Raw genomic sequence first — 21,777 nt, forward strand, 5'->3', positions numbered from 1 at the left:
CTTTAGAATTGATGAGCTAGATAATGAGACGTAAAGAAGATAATCCAGCTGAGAATAGAGCTTTGGGAAAGGCTGCGTGTAGTGAACAAGAGCAGGAGACATAAAGGAGGCAGAGAGAGAGAGAGTGGGCAGAGAAATCGTAGAAAAAGAAGACTGTGTAGTATCATCAGCAATCACAGGATAAGTTTCTCCTACAAAGGAGAGTCGACTGTCATGGAAACAACCTAAGCGTCCATTGACATATGAATGGATAAAGAAAATGTGGTGTATATACAGTGGAATATCATCATTCTCCCATAAAAAGAAGGAAATCCTGCCGTTTGTGATGATGTGGGTGGATTTTGAGAGTATTATGCCAAGTGAGGTAGTTCACTCAGAGGAAGCAAGTACTGAATATTCTTGCTTATATGGGGAATCTAAAAAAGCTGACCTTATACAGAGTATTATGGCGGTTACCAGTTTCTGGGGCTTTGGGGAAGTGTGGAGGTATTGGTCAAACGGTCCGGACCTCTGGGTATAAGATGAATAAGTTCTGGGCATCTAACGTACAGCATGGTGACTGCAGTTAACAATAGTATATTGTATGCTTGAAAGTTGTTAAGAGAGTAGATCTTAAATGTTATCAACACACGTGCACACACACACACACACACACACACACACACGGCAGTTACATGGGTTGTGGAGGTGTAAATTTACTGTGGTAACCATTTCACAGTATATACATGTATCAGATCATCACATTGTACACTTTACACTTACACAATGCTGTATGTCAGTAATATTTCAATAAAGCTGGGGGGGGAAGACTAGTCAAATGTATTAAACACTTAGAGATGGAGGAGGATGAAAAGGAGCTGTTCTCAGTGACTTCCTGGAATTTCCGTGTCAGAGAATGATGGGAAGTGCTCGCTGAACTGCACGACCTTAAAGCAAGGCTTGGTGTTAGGAAGGCTGCCAAGTTTGGTAGTAAACTCAAAGAGGAGGAAAACAGGAGCTTGAGGTCTTAGCAAACCGGAAGGAAGTTTGTTTCGTATTTTCAATATTGAAAAAGAAGACTCAACCCTTAGGATGATTCATAGGCAGAGACCCCAAGAAGAGTGAGAGAGGATGAAAGAATAAAGTTTAATTCCTAAAGCTGCACCCTGGTGCACAATATTTTTTCCTGCCTTCAAAGAGACACGTGGCCTTCTTCTAGAAGACGCATTACATGTCGTTGCTTATATTTGTGTTTTTCCTTTTGGAAAAAACATGTTATTATGTAATATTTAATGCCATTAGTTCACTCACTTAGCAAATACTTACTGAATGCCTGTTGCATGTATTGTGTGCTAGGTCCTAGGAATCCAGCAATAAACAGAAGAAGTGTGCTCCCTCTTGAGGCTTACAGACTACCAATTTAGATGGTATTTGAAATTCTTTGCCTTCCTTTTAGGTTCAGTTACAGACTCTGCTTCAAAGCAAGTATGTGGAATATTTCATTGAGCAAGTCATAAGCTGGCAAAACAAATTAAACACAGCAGATTCGGTCATCGTTACTTGGATGGAAGTACAGCGCACTTGGTCTCACCTGGAAAGCATCTTTGTTTATTCAGAAGATATTCGAATTCAGCTTTTGAAAGATGCTCAGAGATTCGGCAGAGTAGATGCTGAATTTAAGGTTCGTGGAAGAAAGGCTGTTTTCTATCGTAACAGCTTTGTCCAAACAATATAAAAATCTTGTAAAGAAACATGATTTGGGGTACTGTATTTATGAAAAATATATGTGTGTATTTGAATTTCAGGAGACAAGGTCAGGAAACTTGTCTGTGAAGGGTCAGATAGTCCATAGTTTAGGCTTTGTGGTTGTATGTGGTCTCTGTCACAACTCAGCAGGGCTGCCATTGTCCTGTGAAAGAAAACATAGACACTACGTAGACAGATGGGTGTGGCTGTGTACCAGTAAAACTTTATAGACACCAGAAATTGAATTCCATATTATTTTCATCTGTCACGAAGTATTATGCTTCTTTAGATTTTTTTCAACTAGTTAAAAATGTAAAGACCATTCTTAGCTTCAGGCCGTACAAAACCAGGCAGCAGGCCACATGTTTCCCAGAGGCCTATACCAACAGTAAGGCCTGGGAGACAGATTCATCTTCATGAAGTAAGAGACTGAGGAGGGGAAACCAGTAACAAAGTTATACTATCAGTTACTGGTTTGTTTCATAAGAGCCACAGAGAACACATGGAGATGTACATATAATAAATGATTTGAGAGACTTTAAGCAGAGAATAATGGCTTTACTTTTTATCTAGAAATGGGGATGAATTATTGTCGTCTTACTAGCTAAAGTAGAACACCAGAGGAATTCTATTTTATTTAACTTTTAAGGAGGAAAGAGTGGGTAGATTGTTTCATATTCATCTCATTTTCCAATGTGAGTGTATTCTTTAAGATTCTGGTTCTCTGTCTCTCTGTTTTATTGTGCGTTGGGTTTAGAAGAGAGAAATTCTGCCTGGACCCAGAGTGGTGGTAATGCCTATCGAATTTATATGGATAAAAACTATGTGATTACACTTTGTTTTTGATGTTTATCTAAAAGTTTAAAAGCAGAACAGACATGGTGTTAGAAATCTCATTTATCTTGCTTTCCCGTAGTTTGATTGTTCTTCACTTTTTAATTCCCTAAATGGATGAAAAATTTAGAAAACTAATTTCTAATATCAATGGCTCCGTGTTTTACTTTCACTCAGGAGTTAATGTTCAGGACAGCTAAAATAAAAAATGTTTTAGAAGCAACATGCAGACCTAACCTTTTTGAAGAACTTAAAGATTTACAGTACAGGTAAGAATAAAACTACAAAGTGATCAATTTGTTATACTTCTGAGATTTCTTTTGAATATCTAATAGTATTTAACACCAAGTTATTGTACGAACAACTTCTACTAAATTATTTTATAATTTTGCTTATAGTTATCTAGCTGCCTTATACATATTAGGTGGTACATATTTTGTGAGTTAACGTAAACAGATCCAAATATATTTCTGTTTTCCAAAAAGGAATATCATTATAGTAAAATTAGAATATCCTATTATCAAGAGAATCAGCATGGTTGTTTAACCAATTCTTTTATCAAAGTATCCTGCAAATATTTATTAAGCAGCTACTGTATGCTAGGAACTGGGATTGCACTCATTTTAAGTCCTTTATTTTGTATATAGTTTAATTATACTAGAAATTATCCTTAGACAGCATGTTAGTATTTTTGAAATCCTTGTCCTAAAAGGCATTTATAATTTTCAGATAAAATTATACAACAGCTAGTGGTCATAAGAATTTTCTGGCTTTTGATTAAAAATGGGCAGATCAGCCACTAAAAAAAGAGCTTTGTGTGGAATTGTGACCACTTTTCATTGCAAGGCAGAGGAGCCCTCTAGATAAAAATATATATCACATACAATTATTTCATAATCTGGAAGTTTTTTAGAGAGAGAGTTGGCCATAATTTTAAAAGTGTGGATTTCTACAGAAGTTAATTACTTCTTAGTCAGTAATCTTGGAGGGTTTGTGGGGCTCTGCCTCTGGGTCATCTCTGCTCTGCTAAGAAAATAATGTGGAAATGATTCTGGATCTTATGACTCTTCTGAAAACCAGAGAGAGTTGAAGGTGCTTGTGTTTTGTAGACATTCAGTGGGAAAAGGAAGACCTTAAACCAATTACGTGTTAAGTAAAGCATTTTGTGCTCAGGGCGAGTGATGCCAAATCTGGTCTTCTCTCCTGCTGATGAGAAGTGTCATTAAAAGAAGGGTAAAAATGAATTTACCTACAAAGCAGAAACAGAAGTAGTTACAGATGTAGAAAACAAACTTACGGTTACCAGGGGGTAAGAGGGGGTGGGACAAATTGGGAGATTGGGACTGACATATACATACTACTATATATATAATAGATAACTAATAAGGATATACTGTATAGCACAGGGAGCTCTACTCAATACTGTGTAATGGCCTATATGGGAAAAGAATCTAAAAAAGAGTGGATATATGTATATGTATAACTGATTCTGTTTTCACTGTACACCTGAAACTAACAACATTGTAAATCAACTATACTCCAATAAAAAATTTTTTTTAAATGTCCACGCTTCCCTCCAAAAAACAGACAAGTGATAAGTAACATCAACTTAAGTCTGATCTATATTTAGTCTCAACTAACGATGGGTGTGTGTGTGTTTCTCCTCCCACTTGGCATGACTTGTACACGAGTCATGAACAAGACGATGATGTCAAAGAGAAGGAGGTAGGCTCCGTGTTAAATGGTGAGCTTCTTGTGGTGAATGGACAGATGAGAGGCTCTGGGTTTTGGTGACGTTTTAATAAATGAATGGGCAAGATATGCTTACAATGATTTTTCATTCCTTCCTGCAGGCTTTCTCTTTGTGAAAAAGCTCTTGCTGAGTACCTGGAAACCAAGCGTGTGGCTTTTCCGCGCTTCTATTTCATCTCTTCTGCAGACTTACTTGACATTCTCTCAAAGGGAGCTCAACCTATGGAGGTAAATATTTGTTTTTGAGAGTCTCATATTATCCTATGTTAGCTAAGGAATGTCACAGTTTCTTTATTATTGTCAAATGCCACCTACCATGTCACATGTGCCAGGAGCCAGAAAATATGCAGTAAGAATTCTTAATGCAGCAACAGAGGGATGTTAGAAGCGGTGCTCAAGGAACTAGGAAAGGTAACTGCCTGGTTCTCAACACAAGGAAGGGACAGCAAATGTACAAGGCTTAGGGCCCTGCAAGAAGTTAACGGAAGAAACACTGGCTCCAAACCCCCAGAATTCTGGGACAAGGACTGGAGCTCCATTGCCTGGTTTGCAGCTTTCCTGGGGGAGACTGAGTCACTGGGAACGAGATCATGGCTGGTACCTTCTTACAACAACCTTGACTCCCGAGTAACCTTCATAGTTGAAGCTGGACTAGGCTTCCGTGCTGTCAGAGGTGTATTGGTATATTTTCATCCTCTACCTAACACTCTAATTTTCTCCTATCCATTCAAAAATAATGTAGCACCCATGACAATATGTAAAGCAAATAAAAGCAGCTCTTATCTTTTGTAATCTGAGAGCACAGATCAGAGACCAAGCTTTGTGCAAATCCCAAAGCTCTCCTTCCTCTAAACATTTAGTGGATGTTGCCTTTCATTATATCTGTTCAGTTGTTCACATTCATTTAGATCTTAGAATTGTTACAACTGACATAGGCAGTTACTCCTAGACTTGACCATATATCACAGATTATTTTGACGCCAAAGGCTGTGCTTTATCGTTGTGGATTTGTCTCCATGTTCCTGCTCTAGGTATTTTTCTGCCATTTTCTTTGGAATATGTGTCACCTAACACTACGGTTTCCTGAATACTACTGTTCTCTGGACACAGTATTTATCTTTTTTTTTTTTTTTTTTGGTACGCGGGCCTCTCACTGTTGTGGCCTCTCCCGTTGCGGAGCACGGGCTCCGGACGCGCAGGCTCAGCTGCCATGGCTCACGGGCCCAGCCGCTCTGCGGCATATGGGATCTTCCCGGACCGGGACATGGACCCGTGTCCCCTACATTGGCAGGCGGACTCTCAACCACTGCACCACCAGGGAAGCCCCCACAGTATTTATCTTGATTATTTCTCTCTCATTCATCATTTCTCTTTGGAGCTAAATTCAGATGGATGGCTGTTCTTGCTGTCGGCAATACAAGTACAATCTTGCTATGAAGAGCAAAGTTGTTAGTCAGCTTTGGCAACATTTTCAGGATTACCACTCAGGTATCATTCTGTATATTTATGCTAACTTCCAGATGGCTTTGTAGATAAAATCCATCTAATTAGATTGACTTGGAATCCAGTATCTCCATCTCTCGTTTATGTCAATGACATGTAAATTGGATGTTTTGGGGTTTGTTTTTTTTTTTAAAGTAGTTTAAACATGGCAGTTACTACCACGTTTAAGCTTCAGTAATCTCCTGAGAACCTCCTTGTGACCGGCAACTGGACCCTCTGCCCGGGGTGATCATATGAGATAGAGGATGTCATGTTCTATTCCAGTTACATGTTCCTAAACACTTGCAAATCTGAAATACTTAGAATCCTGAATTTTCACTATGTAAATTAGATGCATAAATCTGCAAGTGGGAACATGGCTTTTCTTTTATATTCTTTAAACATAATAAACACATATGGGACTGTTTTATTGAACAGTATTAATTATCCAGAATATAGACATGAAACAGTTTTATCTTTCTACAATTATTAAGCTCAAATGTGCCCTGCTGAATGTCTTTACAGTGAGTAACAGGTCCCTTTATAACATCTTGGATAGGTACTGTAATGCTCCGGTCCCTTTTTATTATTAAAAATTAAAGAAACCCAAAGCAACTCAACAAGATCTAGTTTAAAATTCCAACCTCACCTCTGTGTCAAGACCAGGCTTTTACATAATGAACTTGGAGTTGGGATCTTTTATTTCTCCTCCCTGTCAGTTTACCTTGGGGAGGAAGGAAGGGTGTCATCTGTCAGTCATTGCCCTTTCTTAATGCGTATTCCTGCTTCTCTGTTTGGCAGTGGCTGTCGACCTTGACCCTTGACAGCCAGTACCCACATGCTGGGTCTCTTGTGGAACAGAAGCAAGTCCTCAAGGGGCAGGGGGAAACCCCCAGGGGGTATATATTGCAGAGACAAGTCCATCTCAGCACTTCCAGTTCTTGCCCTTGGCAGTGTAATCCATCATTTGTTATATCTTCTTCCTCCTTTTCCACCTAGACAGATGTCTGAAGTAGGGACACATCGCAGATTCACTTGCTGCGGGCATCCGTAGTTTCTGTTAGTGATTCTCCAACCCCTCTCACTGGACAACTTAAAGGGCAGAGATGGGGGAAACAGCCCTTCACCTTGAAGCCCCAGGAGGAGTGAGGCAAAGCCAGAGCATCCTCCTCTGGGCTGCTAAATCACAGGTGTGAGGATGTCCACCTGTCCCCCCCTCCTCCCTGCTCTACTTTCCCAGAAGGAGCGTATGGAGGCAGATGATGGTAAGGCATTGAGATGTGTCTTGTCAAGCCCTGGAGGGACCAACCTGTCCTCACTCCTTTCTGCTGTCTTCAGCGCATGCACTTGCCCGATGCCTCTTTGTCCTTAATTGAAGTCCTAGGCTGGTGCTCGAGGAGCAGATGACTCAATATACACTTGTCACCCATTCTCTTTATGTCCTTTCAAATCATCAAAAAGTGCTTCAGGCCTTAGACAACCTGTTGGCTCAGGGATATGCATCCCTGATGCCAACATTTTTTTTTTCATTATCCTTCCTAAATTACAGGATGAGGTTTTGCTTTTACATATATATATATATATATATATATATATATATATACATATATATATATATATATATATATATAAACTTAAAAGGTGTACCTTTAAAATCATTCTTTTTATTTTCACAGCATCACTTCAGTATTTCAAAATGTTATTGTTAATACCAGTGCGACTTATCGTGGAAGTCTTCCTGTCTACCTAATTCATAGTGTTGTAATCATAAATTCTAAACCCCTGAATCTCAGATACATTTCTCAGTAGTAGTACTAGTAACACTCTTTAATGAATGACTAGGTAATGTAAGACATTAAAAAGATTTTAAATTTTTATGTAGCTGAATATTGAAGTCACCACATAGAGAATCTCCAAAATGGCTCACAGCCATGCTGATAAATACTAACAACAGTGCTGTCTGTGTCATATCAACAAAAGGAGGTGGGATATTTCTGCTTACGAGCTGAAGGGGTCTGGCTTTGCGGCTCCAGAGTAAATGCGGTACACAGTTCTCCTGTCCTGCCAGCTTTGAAATGATTCGATTTTTGAAACATTTGACATTTGAGATACATTGTTTTGAATTTTGCTCAAAATGTGATGTCATTGAGATCCTTTTGTTACACGAATTAAACGTTGAACAATTCGATTTCACCTCAAATGCTATCACCCTTTTAGGAAAGGTTTGTCATTAGCGAAAGTGTTTAGCTGCCTCTGAAGTGCAAATACCACCTGGGAGCAACTTGCTGGGGTGAAGGGTTGAAAAGGAGCTAAGGATGAGTTGAGTCATCTAGAGCCGCAGTCAGCTTCTTTGCCTGCAGTGGTTCTGCAAAGTCAAGGTGTGATCTCAGCCCTTGGTCACTTGCTGTGGAATAGTTAATGCTTTTAGCAGTTATGCCAAAGGGCCTAGCCTTGCTACACTCTTTCTTTCATCATCAGAATCAGTTTCAGTCCACCAGACACAGCTTTTCCGTCTCTGCCTTTTGTGCTAACATCCTGAATATGCGCCCTGTACTGTGACGGAGATAACATGGCAACTGCAGCTTGTGGGATAACAATGCAATTGCCCCAGAAAAGATGACCCTTTGTGGGCAGAGGAGTCATGCTGACATCTTGTGAATGACTTGAATTCCTCAGGCCCCCCTCCTCCACCCGCCACACTCAATTTAAGAGTGTTGGTCCAAGTGAGGGTTTCTGCAGTTGATTGTGGAATTTGATCAGCCTGAGTACATCAGCCAGGAAAGTCTGATATTATTACATCCTGTGTTCTATAAGCAGAAATGTCCAATTTAAGATACTTGAGTTGGAATGTCAGAGTGATGAAATCAGTGTGTCTAGAATGCCTTCAGTGGGTTTCAGCTGTTGGTAAGTTTGGTTAAGGTCAAGTTTTAAAGACTTTTCTCCTCCTAGAGTTCACCCTGACCTCCCAGTGGCATAGATTATCTAAAGGACTGAGGGTGTGGCTGTGCTATGTAACTTCCATGGTCAAAATCTCTGGTGGTTACTTATGGAAATACAAACTTAGAGGTATATTTGCAGGATTAATGGTCATGGCGCAGTAGTTATGAAGTTGCACATGATTCAGTATTAAAATTCTGTGCTTTCTCCCCCGCCTTAGAAAAACATCCTTTTGTGTTTTTCAATGAAACGAATGTAGTGGTTAAAGTCAGCCTGAGTAACATCAGTTGGCCCCACTGTGCCCTTCCAGGTTGTGATACTGTGCCTTGAAATAGCTGACAACTTGGTGTTTTTAGCCACTGGTTCCTTATGACTTGAAAGATCTTTTTGTCCTAGAAGCATTGGTGCATTTTGTCTTCCTTCATCTCCTATGTGATGATGAGTGAAAGCTTCCCCATGATAGAGGTATACTAAAGAATGACACACTTTCCATGTGATCAGCTGCCTTTGTGTTGTGTGACGGGGGGTAACCGTGGGCCGCATGTGTGGCTGTTGGGCACCTGAAATGTGTCAACTGAGGGGCTGAATTTTTAACTACAATACGTTAGAAAAACTGATCTTTGATTCAGTTATTGGAAAACAAGTTTGAAACAACTAGAACGTGACTCTACTTTCACAACTGTGTATTTTGTGAAATGTAAAGACAGATGAAGTATTTCTGATGAAAAATCCAAATTGAGATAAGCTGTGAATGTAAAATATGCACCTGGTTTCAAAGACTTAAAGATAAGAAGGTAAAATATCTCATTAGTGATTTTTCTATTAATTACATATTGAAGTGACAATACTTTGGATACATTAGGTCAAATAAAATACATCAGAATTAATTTCACCTGTTTCTTTTTATTTGTTTTAATGTGGCTACTAGAAAGCCACTGCTGTGGCAGTTGAGGCCACAGTGCATTTTCGAAAATGACAAGATCAGGAATATATATGCTCAGAAATGTTTGCATCAAAAATATCCTTCAGTGGCATTGGACCGAATCTACATAAGAAGAAATCTGCCAACTTGTCTTTTGAGAAATCCCCCAAATTTCAGTATGAGACAGATGGCACTCAACTGATACCCTTAATAGAATGTCAATATTGGCACTTAGACAGGTGCTTGTGAGAAATGGGCTTAATATTAGGTAATAAAAAGAACTTCCGGTTCTTCAAGGGGGCAGATATCTAAGATCCCGCATCCCCACAAGCTCAGTGGATAGTGCTGGATAGTGGATAGTGCTATCCTGGATAGTTGCTTCCATTTGGTTGTCTCCATGGTAGAGTGAAGGTGCCTCACCGTCTGAATCTCAGGAATCAGGATGATGCAGCTCAGCACTCACTCAGAGTGTGTCACAGCCTTCTTGACATGGATTAGTCCTCCTTAGACAATCAAGAGGGGGAAGTCCCTGGCAGTCCAGTGGTTAGGACTCCATGCTTCCACGGCAGTGGGCACAGGTTCAAGGGGGAATCCTGCGAGCTGCACAGTGCAACCCAAAATAAATAAATAAACCAGTAGCTCTTAAGCAAGAGGAAAAAGGCTCAAGATGCAAGTGGTTAGTTGGCTGCATGCACGAGTGAATGACTTTTAGTTGAAATAAAATCAGTCAAAAATCCCTACTTTTTTATAGTGAGTAGAAGGTTGAAGGGCTCGTAGGTACCTACAGTGGAGGGAGGGGGTTGCCCTTGAGTTTAGTTTGGCACCGAGGATGAAATAGGGAAGAGGCAGGAAAAGGAAACTTTTCTGGAGCTAGACATAGGCACATTAGCCATCCATCAGAAGGTAGAATAGTAGGAAAGAACAGAGACCTTGAAATCATGTAGACATGAGTTTAAATCCCGGCTCTGTTGATTTTTTTAAAATTTTATTTCATTTTCTCAACTTCTTGTATAGATATTGGAAAGACAAAAATATTTGGTTCTTTTTTACTTATTATCATAACACTTATTTTGTCATTTTGGGGGTCAAAATGAACACAGCATTAGTATTTTTAGGATCATTAAAGTAACGTATAATTCTTTTTTTTTTTTTTTTTACATCTTTATTGGAGTATAATTGCTTTACAACGGTGTGTTAGTTTCTGCTTTATAACAAAGTGAATCATTTATACATGTACATATGTTCCCATATCTCTTTCCTCTTGCGTCTCCCGCCCTCCCTATCCCACCCCTCCAGGCGGTCACAGAGCACCGAGCTGATCTCCCTGTGCTATGCGGCTGCTTCCCACTAGTTATCTACCTTATCTGTTGATTATTGACTATGTTACTGCTTTACCTTTCTGAACCTCAGTTTCCTTATATACCAAATGGGGAAAGCAGTAGGTACTATATCTTTGATTTTTGAGCAAGCAGTAAAGCAAACATGTAAAGAACTAAGAAAAATGCTAGCATAGAATATAAAAATGGCCACAAATTCTTCCTCTCCCTTCGTCCATGCCATTTCAATGTGAAGCTGCAATTTGCATCAAGGGGTAGAGCTTATTTCTCCATTTGGCTTCCTGTGTGACTTGTTTTGGCCAGTGTATCATTAGCAAGAGGCTTGAAAAGCATTTGTACACTGCGCTTGCCCTCTTGTTGCTCTTTGGAAACCTATGGCCACCTCCTCATGAATAAGCCAAGGCTAGCCTGCTGGTTGAGGAGAAGCACATGCCCATACCCAAGCCACCAGCTGGACAACCATCACACACATGTGAGAAGCCATCGATCACCAGTAGACTGCAGAGGTGTGAGGGTGCCCAGCTGGGACCAACTGAAAGAACCCAAAAGCCCCGACACAGAATGTGAACTCTGAAATTGTTGCTTTTTTAAGCCACTAAATTTTGAGGTAGTTTGTTACACTGCAAAAACTAATTGATGCACGTTATATATTCACATAGACATGTCTAAGTACAGAATGTACAATCAATATCAAGGACTTTATGTGCTACTGATGTAATATAAAAGATTTTACCTGAAATTCAAAAAAAACCCCAAAATGATAAATGTCAAGTACTAATCCCTGAAGCTAGTTTTCTTTATTTTCTTTCTTTTTATTTTTGTTTTGTTTTTCTTCTTCCTGAAGGTACCTTCATATTAGCTATGCATTGTTTTGACATTCGTGAGTGTGAAAGAACTGGTGAAAATATGAGTTGGTGTGTTTCTGAATCTTCGCTAGGCTGAAATACTCTGCCTAGCAATGTGTTCATTTCCCCCTCTTTTTTCAATTTGTACAGATATTTTGTCAAACTCTGACATGATTTTTCATTAGAAAAACACATACATTCACATGATGAGCTATCAAGATCAAACCTACCAAAAGCCTAAGGTTAAAAAGACTCATAGTACTGGGCTTCCCTGGTGGCGCAGTGGTTGAGAGTCTGCCTTCCGATGCAGGGGACACGAGTTCGTGCCCCCGTCCGGGAAGATCCCACGTGCCGCGGAGCAGCTAGCCCAGTGAGCCATGGCCACTGAGCCTGTGCGTCCGGAGCCTGTGCTCCGCAACAGGAGAGGCCACAACAGTGAGAGGCCTGCGTACCACAAAAAAAAAAAAAAAGACTCACAGTACTAAATAATGGTAAGGATGTGGAGCAATGGGAATGTTCCTATCTAGCCAGTGTGATTGTAGATTGGTACAACCACTCAGGAAACCTGTTTGACAATATCTTCTAAATTTGAATATAATAATACATTATTATCCAGCAGTTCCTCTTCTTAGTGTATACTCAGCAGAAATGAATACATAGGTGAACCAAAGTATGTGACAAGAATTTTCATAGCTACATTATCCATAACACCCCCAAACTGGAAATAATCCAAATGTCTCTGAACAGTTGAATGCGTAAATACATCGTGTAATATTCATATAACAGAGTGCCACATAGCAATGAAGAAGAAAACTAGTGCTATACATAATAACATGAATAAACCTCACTAACATGATGTTGAATGATAGAAGGCAGACGCAAGAATACATATTGTATGACTCCCCTTATGTAAAGGTAATATCCATTTTTTTAAAAAAATTTATTAGAGTATAGTTGATTTATAATGCGTTAGTTTCAGCTGTACAGCAAAGTGATGCAGTTATACATATATTCATTCCTTTTCAGGTTTTTTCCCATATAGATTATTACAGAATATTGAGTAGACTTCCCTGTGCTATACAGTGGGTTCTTGTTGGTTACCTGTTTTATATATAGTAGTGTCTGTATGTTACTCCCAAGTTCCTGATTTATTCCTCCCCCACAGTGTTTCCCCTTTGGTAACCATAGGTATGATTTCAATACCTGTGCATCTGTTTCTGTTTTGTAATTAAGTTCGTTTTGATCATTTTTTAAAAATTAGATTGCACTTACAGATGTAGAAAACAATTTTATGGTTACCAGGGAGGAAAAAGGAGGAGGGATAAATTGTGAGATTGGGATTCACATATACATACTACTATATATAAAATAGATAACTAATAAGGACCTACTGTATAGTACAGGGAACTACTGAATACTCTGTAATGACCTACATGGAAAAGGTGTCTAAAAAAGAGTGGACATATGTATTTATATAACTGATTCACAGTGCTGTACAGCAGAAAGTAACACAACATTGTAAACCAACTATACTTCAATAAAACTTTTTTAAAAAGAAAAAATTTAGATTCCACATATGAGTGATATCATATGATATTTGTCTTTCTCTGTCTGATTTACTTCAGTTAGTATGATAATCTCTAAGTCCATCTGTGTTGCTGCACATGACATTAGTTTGGTTCTTTTTATATGGCTGAGTACTATTCCATTGTACATCTGTACCACATATTCTTTATCCATTCCTCTGTCGATGGACATTTAGGTTGCTTCCATGTCTTGGCTGTTGTAAATAGAGCTTCAATGAACAATGGGGTGCATGTATTTTTCGAATTATGGTTTTCTTCAGGTATGTGCCCAGGAGTGGGATTGCTGGATCATATGGTATTTCTATTTTTTTGTTTTTTAAGGTACTGCCATACTGTTCTCCATAGTGGTTGTACCAATTTACATTCCTACCAACAGTGTAGGAGGGTTCCCTTTTCTCCACACCCTCTCCAGCATTTCTTGTTTGTAGACTTTTTGATGATGCCCATTCTAACCAGTATGAGGTGCTACCTCACTGTAGTTTTGATTTGCATTTCTCTAATAATTAGTGAAGTTGAGCAGTTTTTCATATGCCTCTTGGCCATCTGTATGTCTTCTTTGGAGTAATGTCTATTTAGGTCGTACACCCATTTTTTGATTGGGTTGTTTGGTTTTTTTTGACATAGAGCTGCATGAGCTGTTTATATATTTTGGAGATTAACCCCTTGTCAGTCACTTCGTTTGCAAATATTTTCTCCCATTCTGTGGGTTGGCCTTTTGTTTTGTTTATGGTTTCCTTTGCTGTGCACAAGTCTTTAGGTTTAATTAGATCCCATTCATTTATTTTTGTTTTTATTTTCATTACTCTAGGAGGTGGATCCAAAAAGATATTGCTGCGATTTATGGCAGAGAGTGTTCTGCCTACCTTTTCTTCTCAGAGTTTTATAGTGTCCAGCCTTACATTTAGGTCTTTGATCAATTTTGAGTTTAGTTTTGTGTGTGGTGTTAGAGAATGTTCTAATTTCATTCTTTTACATGTAGCTGTCCAGTTTTCCCAACACCGCTTATTGAAGAGACTGTCTTTTCTCCATTGTATATTCTTGTCTCCTTTGTCATAGATTAATTGACCATATGTGTGTGGGTTTATTTCTGGGCTTTCTTTCCTGTTCCATTGATCTCTATTTCTGTTTCTGTGCCAATACCATACTGTTTTGATTACTGTAGCTTTGTAGTATAGTGTGAAGTCAGGGAGCCTGATTCCTCCAGCTCCATTTTTCTTTCTCAGGATTGCCTTGGCTATTCGGGGTCTTTCATGTTTCCATACAAATTGTGAAACTTTTTGTTCTAGTTCTGTGGAAAATGCCATTGGTAATTTTTTTTAATTAATTAATTTATTTATGGCTGTGTTGGGTCTTCGTTTCTGTGCCAGGGCTTTCTCTAGTTGTGGCAAGTGGAGGCCACTCTTCATTGTGGTGCGTGGGCCTCTCACTATTGCGGCCTCTCTTGTCGCGGAGCACAGGCTCCAGACGTGCAGGCTCAGTAATTGTGGCTCACGGGCCCAGTTGCTTCGCGGCTTGTGGGATCTTCCCAGACCAGGGCTTGAACCCATGTCCCCTGCATTGGCAGGCAGATTCTTGACCACTGCGCCACCAGGGAAGCCCGCCATTGGTAATTTGATGGCGATTGCACTGAATCTGTTGATTGCCTTGGGTAGTATGGTCATTTTCACAATGTTGATTCTTCCAATTCAAGAGCATGGTATCACTTTCCATCTGTTTGTGTCATCTTTGATTTCTTTCATTTGTGTCTTATAGGTTTCGTAGTACAAGTTTTTTGCCTCCTTAGGTAGGTTTATTCATAGGTATTTTATTCTTTTTGATGTGACGGTAAATGGGATTGTTTCCTTAATTTATGTTTCTGATATTTCATTGTTAGTGTATAAGAATACAAGAGCTTGCTTTGTATCAATTTTGTTGTTGTTGGGTTTTTTTTTGGCCGTGCCACACAGCTTGCAAGATCCCAGTTCCCCAACCAGGTATTGAACCTGCATTCTTGGCAGTGAAAGCACAGGGTCCTAACCATTGGACCGCCAGGAAATTCCATTGATTTTGTATCCTGCAACTTTGTTGAATTCATTGATGAGCTCTAGTAGTTTTCTGGTAGCATCTTTAGGATTTTCTGTGTATAGTATCATATCATCTTACAGTTTTACTTCTTTTCCAATTTGGATTCCTTTTATTTCTTTTTCTTCTCTGATTTCCCTGGCTAAGACTTCCAAAACTGTGTTGAATAAAAGTGGCAACAGTGGACATCCTTGTCTTGTTCCTGATCTTAGAGGGAATGCTTTCACCTTTTCACCATTGAGAGTGATGTTAGCTCTGGGTTTGTCATATATGGGCTTTATTAGGTAATGTCCATTTTTGAGAGGAGGGACTAGTGACTGACATGGGCCATGAGGATTTTTGGGGGGGTTCAGGTGTATTCAGTTTCTTAATTGTCTCAGTGGTTACAAGAGTTGTGTTCACTTTGCTAAAATTTATTAAGCTCTACACACGTGATTTTTTTCACTTTTCTCCATTTAAATTTTCAAAAGGTTATTTAAAAACTCAAGAGTTTGTATTGTCAGCATATCTATATATATTTACATACACATGCTAAAAATGTTAAGGAAGAAATACAGAATCAGCACCGATAATATAGGTATGTCCAAGTTATATTAATTAGTGAAAAATCAAATTGCAAAATATTATGTGTACTATGATTTTATTTTTGGTAAAAGCAAACCAAGCAATACCCAATACCTAGGATTGGCTATAATGGTTTACAAAATTTATAACAAATTTAGTCTTTCTGAATTATATAATTGCATGTTCACTATTGAAAATTTGAAAAATATAAAAATACTAAAGGTAAGAATAACATACTCCTAGATGCTAGTTTTGAGTGGTTGTAGTTTTTCTTTATATGTCTGTGTTTGTGTAGGTAAGAACATATATACTTAATCAAAATTGAAATATTCTTCTACAATATGATGTTTAATGTCGAAAAAAGTTTTCATTATTTGAAAGTGCTATAACTGATTTAACCAACTTCTAGAAAGTTTTTGCATATTTAGACTTTCAACAATGTTGCGTGTCCATTTCCCTATACTGTCACCTATATTGAGTATTATTAAAAATATAAAACACAACAATAAACTGTTCAACATTATGACAGACTTAAATTTTTTTACATGTAAAAATAAAGGACTCATTTTTCTCTTGTTCTAGAGGATAATATTCACAATAGACAGGACTGCCTACATTTTAGACATTACTTATCTTCTCACAAATACTATCATGAGTATTACCATCATTATGTATAAATGAGCTAATGACTACGTGTGAATGAATCCTGAGGTGTTCATCATGCCAGGAGTAATATCAGGACTTTGTGTCTATTTTATCTCAGTTAATCAGCAGCAGCATCTTTCATAGATGGGGCAAATATGAAATGAGATATAGGCAAAAAGCAAGGGGTAAGCTTTGTGAATGTATAGTAGCCATACAGGGAAACTAGGACATAGCAATACATCTGAGATATACATAAAAGCATATGTAGAAGCTGTATGATTTCGTTTTTCTTCCCTTTCTTTTCTAGGTGAACGTAGGGTAGACTGCTGATCTGATTGCTGTATCAGTTTGCATTTTAAATTATAAAATTACCTAGATGAGTAAATATTTTTGACTTTATTTACAGGTAGATAAATGTCAGCTCTTAAAAAGGCAGCTCTCCCTGTGCACAGACCTGAAAAATACGAATTTCAGTTACCAAGGATCAGTTTAACTCTGTTCCCCCAATAACATGGTTCAAATTTCACATACTACGGTGTGTTAACTGTGAGTGATCTCGAGAGGCACAAACTTCATTGCTGCCTCCTCAGTCCACAAAAATCACCATGTCAGTAACAGATGTACATCTTGACTCGTGACCAGTTACGTCACACCTTTCAAAGTCTGTCTGTGGTCAGCTGTCACACATTTGTTGTTTGATTCTGATGTAATCAGCAAAGAACGTAGTGTGTTACCACCTTGTCCCCAGTGAAGAACCCACGTGACGGTTTACAAAAATAAACCTTCGAAAGAGGGAATTAGTAATGAAGTTGATAGTATAGCAAAGTAGTGAAAATTGATAGCGCTAGACATGAAATTTGAATCATAGATGTAGCTATGGAAGAGAAAGGTGATTGTGGAAATGACACTACACCATTTGAGAGGTTCTAGATATGCAGCCAGAGGATTATGGTGAAAATGAACTCATTGATATAAATGTAAACACTGGTTGTGATAAAAAGGATGAAGGATGTCCTAGAGGAAGTGATACCAGGAAAAAAAAAAACTTGACATTAAAGAAACTCTCAGAAATATCAGGACGTGGAGACCTCAAAGGATGAAAGGTTGGCAGCCAATCCGAACTTCCAAAGGAATATGGCGACTACACAAAGCATAGGGAAGGTGCTCACTCAGTATTTTAAGTTACAAGATGAGAAGAAGGAGGCAAGCACTGTTCGAACTACTCTTGATAAGTTTCCTATAAAGGAGTAAAACACTTAACTTTTAATTTTCTTTTAGTATTTTAAGTTAGTGTACTAAGTATAGTTTACACTTTTTATTTCTCTGTACTTTTATAACCAAGAGTGAGAGGGATTTTAATGTTTTAACGAAAATTTTTAGCGGCCAAAGCATAATCGTAAGTTTGCCCATTGATCGTGGAGGTTGCATGGTGGTTTTTACGATCGCGCCCTACTGTACAAAGCAGGGGCTGCCTGTCTGTCTACGCACCAGTGGGTGGATGCACCTGATTTACTGTAAACCAGTGGAACAGCATTTCAACTTTTGTTGCTAACCTTTTAGAAACCTACTCAAGATACAACAAAATTATTGAATTTCATGATTTGAAGTGTTCAAATCCATTCTGTTTCTTTAGTGTGGTGCAAAGAGGGGGCCTCTGAGGCATTAGTTTTTATGTATTTTTTGAACTGTAAAATAAGTCTTTCCAAAGACAAACTAGGAAAAAGGAATTTTAATTTTGTGTTAACAGGTACAAAGGGATATCATTAGAAATGGAACAGATCTGAGGTCAACAGCATCCTTTGTTAGTTTAAAAAAATGGTCCTGTTCTCTCAGAAGCTCTAAATGGAAGGCAGAATAGGAAAATATCCAACTTCCAACACGCCAGGCATAAGTCATGGGAGAACCTCAAGCCGTGGGGTTTGTGTTTCCTGGTCACCCACTGAGTGACTAGAGGACTAGAGTTCTTTTGAAATGCTTTCCTCACCAAAGCAATGATGTGTGAGGATGTCTGACGGTCGAGGTCTCATTTATCCCGCAGCTTTGTACCTGACTATTATTTGCACCTGACTAGGCCCATTACACAGTAGAAGCCATTAAACATCTGTGCACTTCCTGGCCACTTCAGCTGTGACAGCGAGTTGTTAGAGGATTGGAGATACTTTCTGTGTATAATGTCCTGTGGGTTATGTACAGGGATGGGGGAGACTGTGGTAACCCAAGCAGTGATCATCAGCTACCACTCTGCCTACACTGAAAGTGAGAGACTCAGAAACTCATCTATTTTAAACTCGGAAGATTCCTTGCTGTGCTTTTCTTCAGTACTAAAACTGTGAATACAGCAAAAATGTTAAGGCTAAAAGCTTCGAAGATTAAATCACCCTTAAGGAGTTCCTTACCAATATTGGTACTGGTCTTTTCACATGGGAAATTTAGGCGGGTTGCTGTTGTTTGTAGAAGCTGCTGTTGGTATAGTTATCAAGGCCATTTAAACTGTGTTTCAAGAAAAACTCATTGCAGAGATGGCTTTAATGCTATGTGCTGGGAAATGTCAGCACCTTTTATTATTTTTTTTTTTTTACTGAGGTGACATTCAGGTAACACAGAATTAGCCATTTTAAAGTGTATGATTCATTGGCGTTTTGTCTGTTCACAATGTTGTACATCCATCACTTCTGTCTAGTTGCTAAATATTTTCATCACCCCACAGTAAAAACCTCGTGCCCATTACGAAGTCATCGTGCATTCCCTCGTCCCCCTGTCTCCTAGTAGCCATCAGTCTGCTTTCTGTTTCTGTGGATTTACCTATTCTGGCCATTTCATGTACATGGAATCATACACTATATGATCTTTTGTGACTGACTTCTTTCACGTAGCGTGATGTTTTCAGGGTTCATCCATGTTGTAGAGTACCAGTACTTACTTCCTTTTGATGGTTGAACAGCATTCCATTGTATGGATATGCCACAGTGCACAATGTGTCCATTCATCCATCAGTGGACATTTGGGTTGGTTCCACCTTTTGGCTGCTGTGAATAATACTGCTCTGAACTTTTGTACAAGTATTTGAGTACGTTTTCAGTAATTTGGGGTATATATCTAGGAGTGGAATTACTGGGTCCTATGACAAGTTTATAGTTAGTTAACTTTTTGAGGAATCACCAAACCGTTTCCCACTTCTCAGGTTTTACAGTAATTTTGCCAAGTGTAAGGAGGGAGCGCTTGTTCCCTTTCCTGATAGTTCCTGTGGTTCACTCTGCCCTCTATTCAGTCCACCCCAGGGGGAGGTAGAGCGGCTTCCCTTACTGGTAGCCTGCAGAACACGGGTCTTCCTCTCCTTTCCTCCTTGCCAGTTCTGCTGGGTGGAGAGGCCGGTCCCAGTCTGTGCTGATATGACCAGATGGATGTCTTATTGATTCTTGTGTTCTGTTTGGAGGCCAGTTGGGCTTTCATCTCTGAACTGGCCTCTAGCAGAACAAGTGCTGCTCTTTGTCTTTTTAACTTGGTTTTATTTTTCAAGGAGTCCAGAACCTGCACAGGGTTCAGTATGCTATTTACTGGGGGTTCTTTTGGAGATCCCACAACTTAGGATGTAAAAGGTTATGATGCTCGAAGAGTTTGAACTTTGTAGATGTGGCTTGGACTTGGAGGTTTAAGATCTAACGGCCACTTATTCTTAGCAGTGTCAACTTTGATGAAGTCACCTGATACTTTGCCTTCAATTTCTTTGTCAATGAAAATGGGGGAACCCCATTCACCTTTCTGATGTAACAGATACGCTCTGGGGCTCATGTAAATAGCAAAGCAAGTGTACAATAACATAGGACCTGACCCAAGAATAAGACTATCTAATTTACATTTTTGTTTCACATATTTTAACACAGCTTTTTTTTTAAACAATATAAGGTCTTTTATGGTGTAAGTAAAATACCATGTCTGAATTTTAATAACCTGACCACAAAATTCCCAGCAGCATGATTGCTACAGGAATATGGTACAGATAGAGAAGTTGGTAAGTCTCCAGCCTTTAAGGAGAAAATAGATAACCTAGCAGGGTAAGTATTCACCTCCCAACACCTGTTGATGTGATCAGAGTGCCTGGCCACTTCTCCATCTGGGTCATTTCAAACTCTGGAATTGAAGAAGTGATTTTTATTTGGAAGAAAAACATTTTGAGGCATCTCTGTAACGATATAAAGACAGTTTTGTGAATTCATTTAGCCACATCTGTAGATTACCAGAATATACATGCAGTAAGAAATGCTCTTATCTCTTCTTCTTATCTTGTCTTAGGTTACACACCACCTTTCCAAACTCTTTGACAGCATCGTAGATCTGCAGTTTGAAGGCGATCAGGATGTTTCTGCGCACAGGGCCGTTGGAATGTACAGCAAAGAAAAGGAATACGTCCCATTCCCAGCTGAGTGTGAATGCATAGGCCATGTAAGATTTGCTTATGAGGTTCTCTATGCCAGAGAAGTATTGGGGGGATAATTTTTAAAAGTTGACCAAGAAAAAATCAACTCATGTCAAATGAGGCTCTGGTTAGTTCTGTGCTCAGAGATTCCCGCTTACCTGTGTCCGGTGTGACAGGGCTCCTCTGCCGTGCTTCCCACTCTGACCATCAGGCTTCAGCACCCTGCAGGAGCTCACACTTGCTCACAGTTGCGCCAGACGGGAGGGACTGTCACAGACTGAACGAGTAAACTCCAGAATTAGTAGCAAATGCCACCCAGTGACTGAGTCTCCTACAGAGCACGCTGTTTTCGCCCCTGCTCAGAGTACAGGGAAGGGTTAGGGCGAAGCAGCACCTTGCAATGAAGCACGTTTTAAAGAGGCTGTGGTTCAGGATTCTGACGTGGGTGTTGTAAATGGCTGCTCGTAAATAAAGTTGATTGAGTCCACTAAGCTAATGTCACGTACACTAATTACCGTGTGCACAGACAGTTAACATCCTCTCTTCTCTTACAGCCAAACACCTCTAACACATTCTTAACAGTTATCTGTAAGAATGGCTCTTAACCATTTACGAAGCAGCTCTTGGTGTTTTCAGATGATTTAGAGGAGTTGCATCTTTTTACGACGATGCT

At 39.2% G+C, this 21,777-nt stretch overlaps 1 protein-coding gene across 1 annotated transcript in view; it reads left to right on the plus strand.

Annotated features, from left to right (window-relative positions):
* DNAH11 (dynein axonemal heavy chain 11) overlaps positions 1 to 21,777 on the plus strand; it is a 316,314-nt gene that overhangs the window by 87,613 nt on the left and 206,924 nt on the right. Inside the window, 4 exon segments of the mRNA XM_032643357.1 lie at positions 1,436 to 1,660; positions 2,737 to 2,828; positions 4,413 to 4,539; positions 20,981 to 21,130. Of these exon segments, the coding sequence (XP_032499248.1) occupies positions 1,436 to 1,660; positions 2,737 to 2,828; positions 4,413 to 4,539; positions 20,981 to 21,130 (594 nt within the window).

Source organism: Phocoena sinus, chromosome 9 (assembly GCF_008692025.1).
Source record: "Phocoena sinus isolate mPhoSin1 chromosome 9, mPhoSin1.pri, whole genome shotgun sequence".
Taxonomy (NCBI): domain Eukaryota; kingdom Metazoa; phylum Chordata; class Mammalia; order Artiodactyla; family Phocoenidae; genus Phocoena; species Phocoena sinus.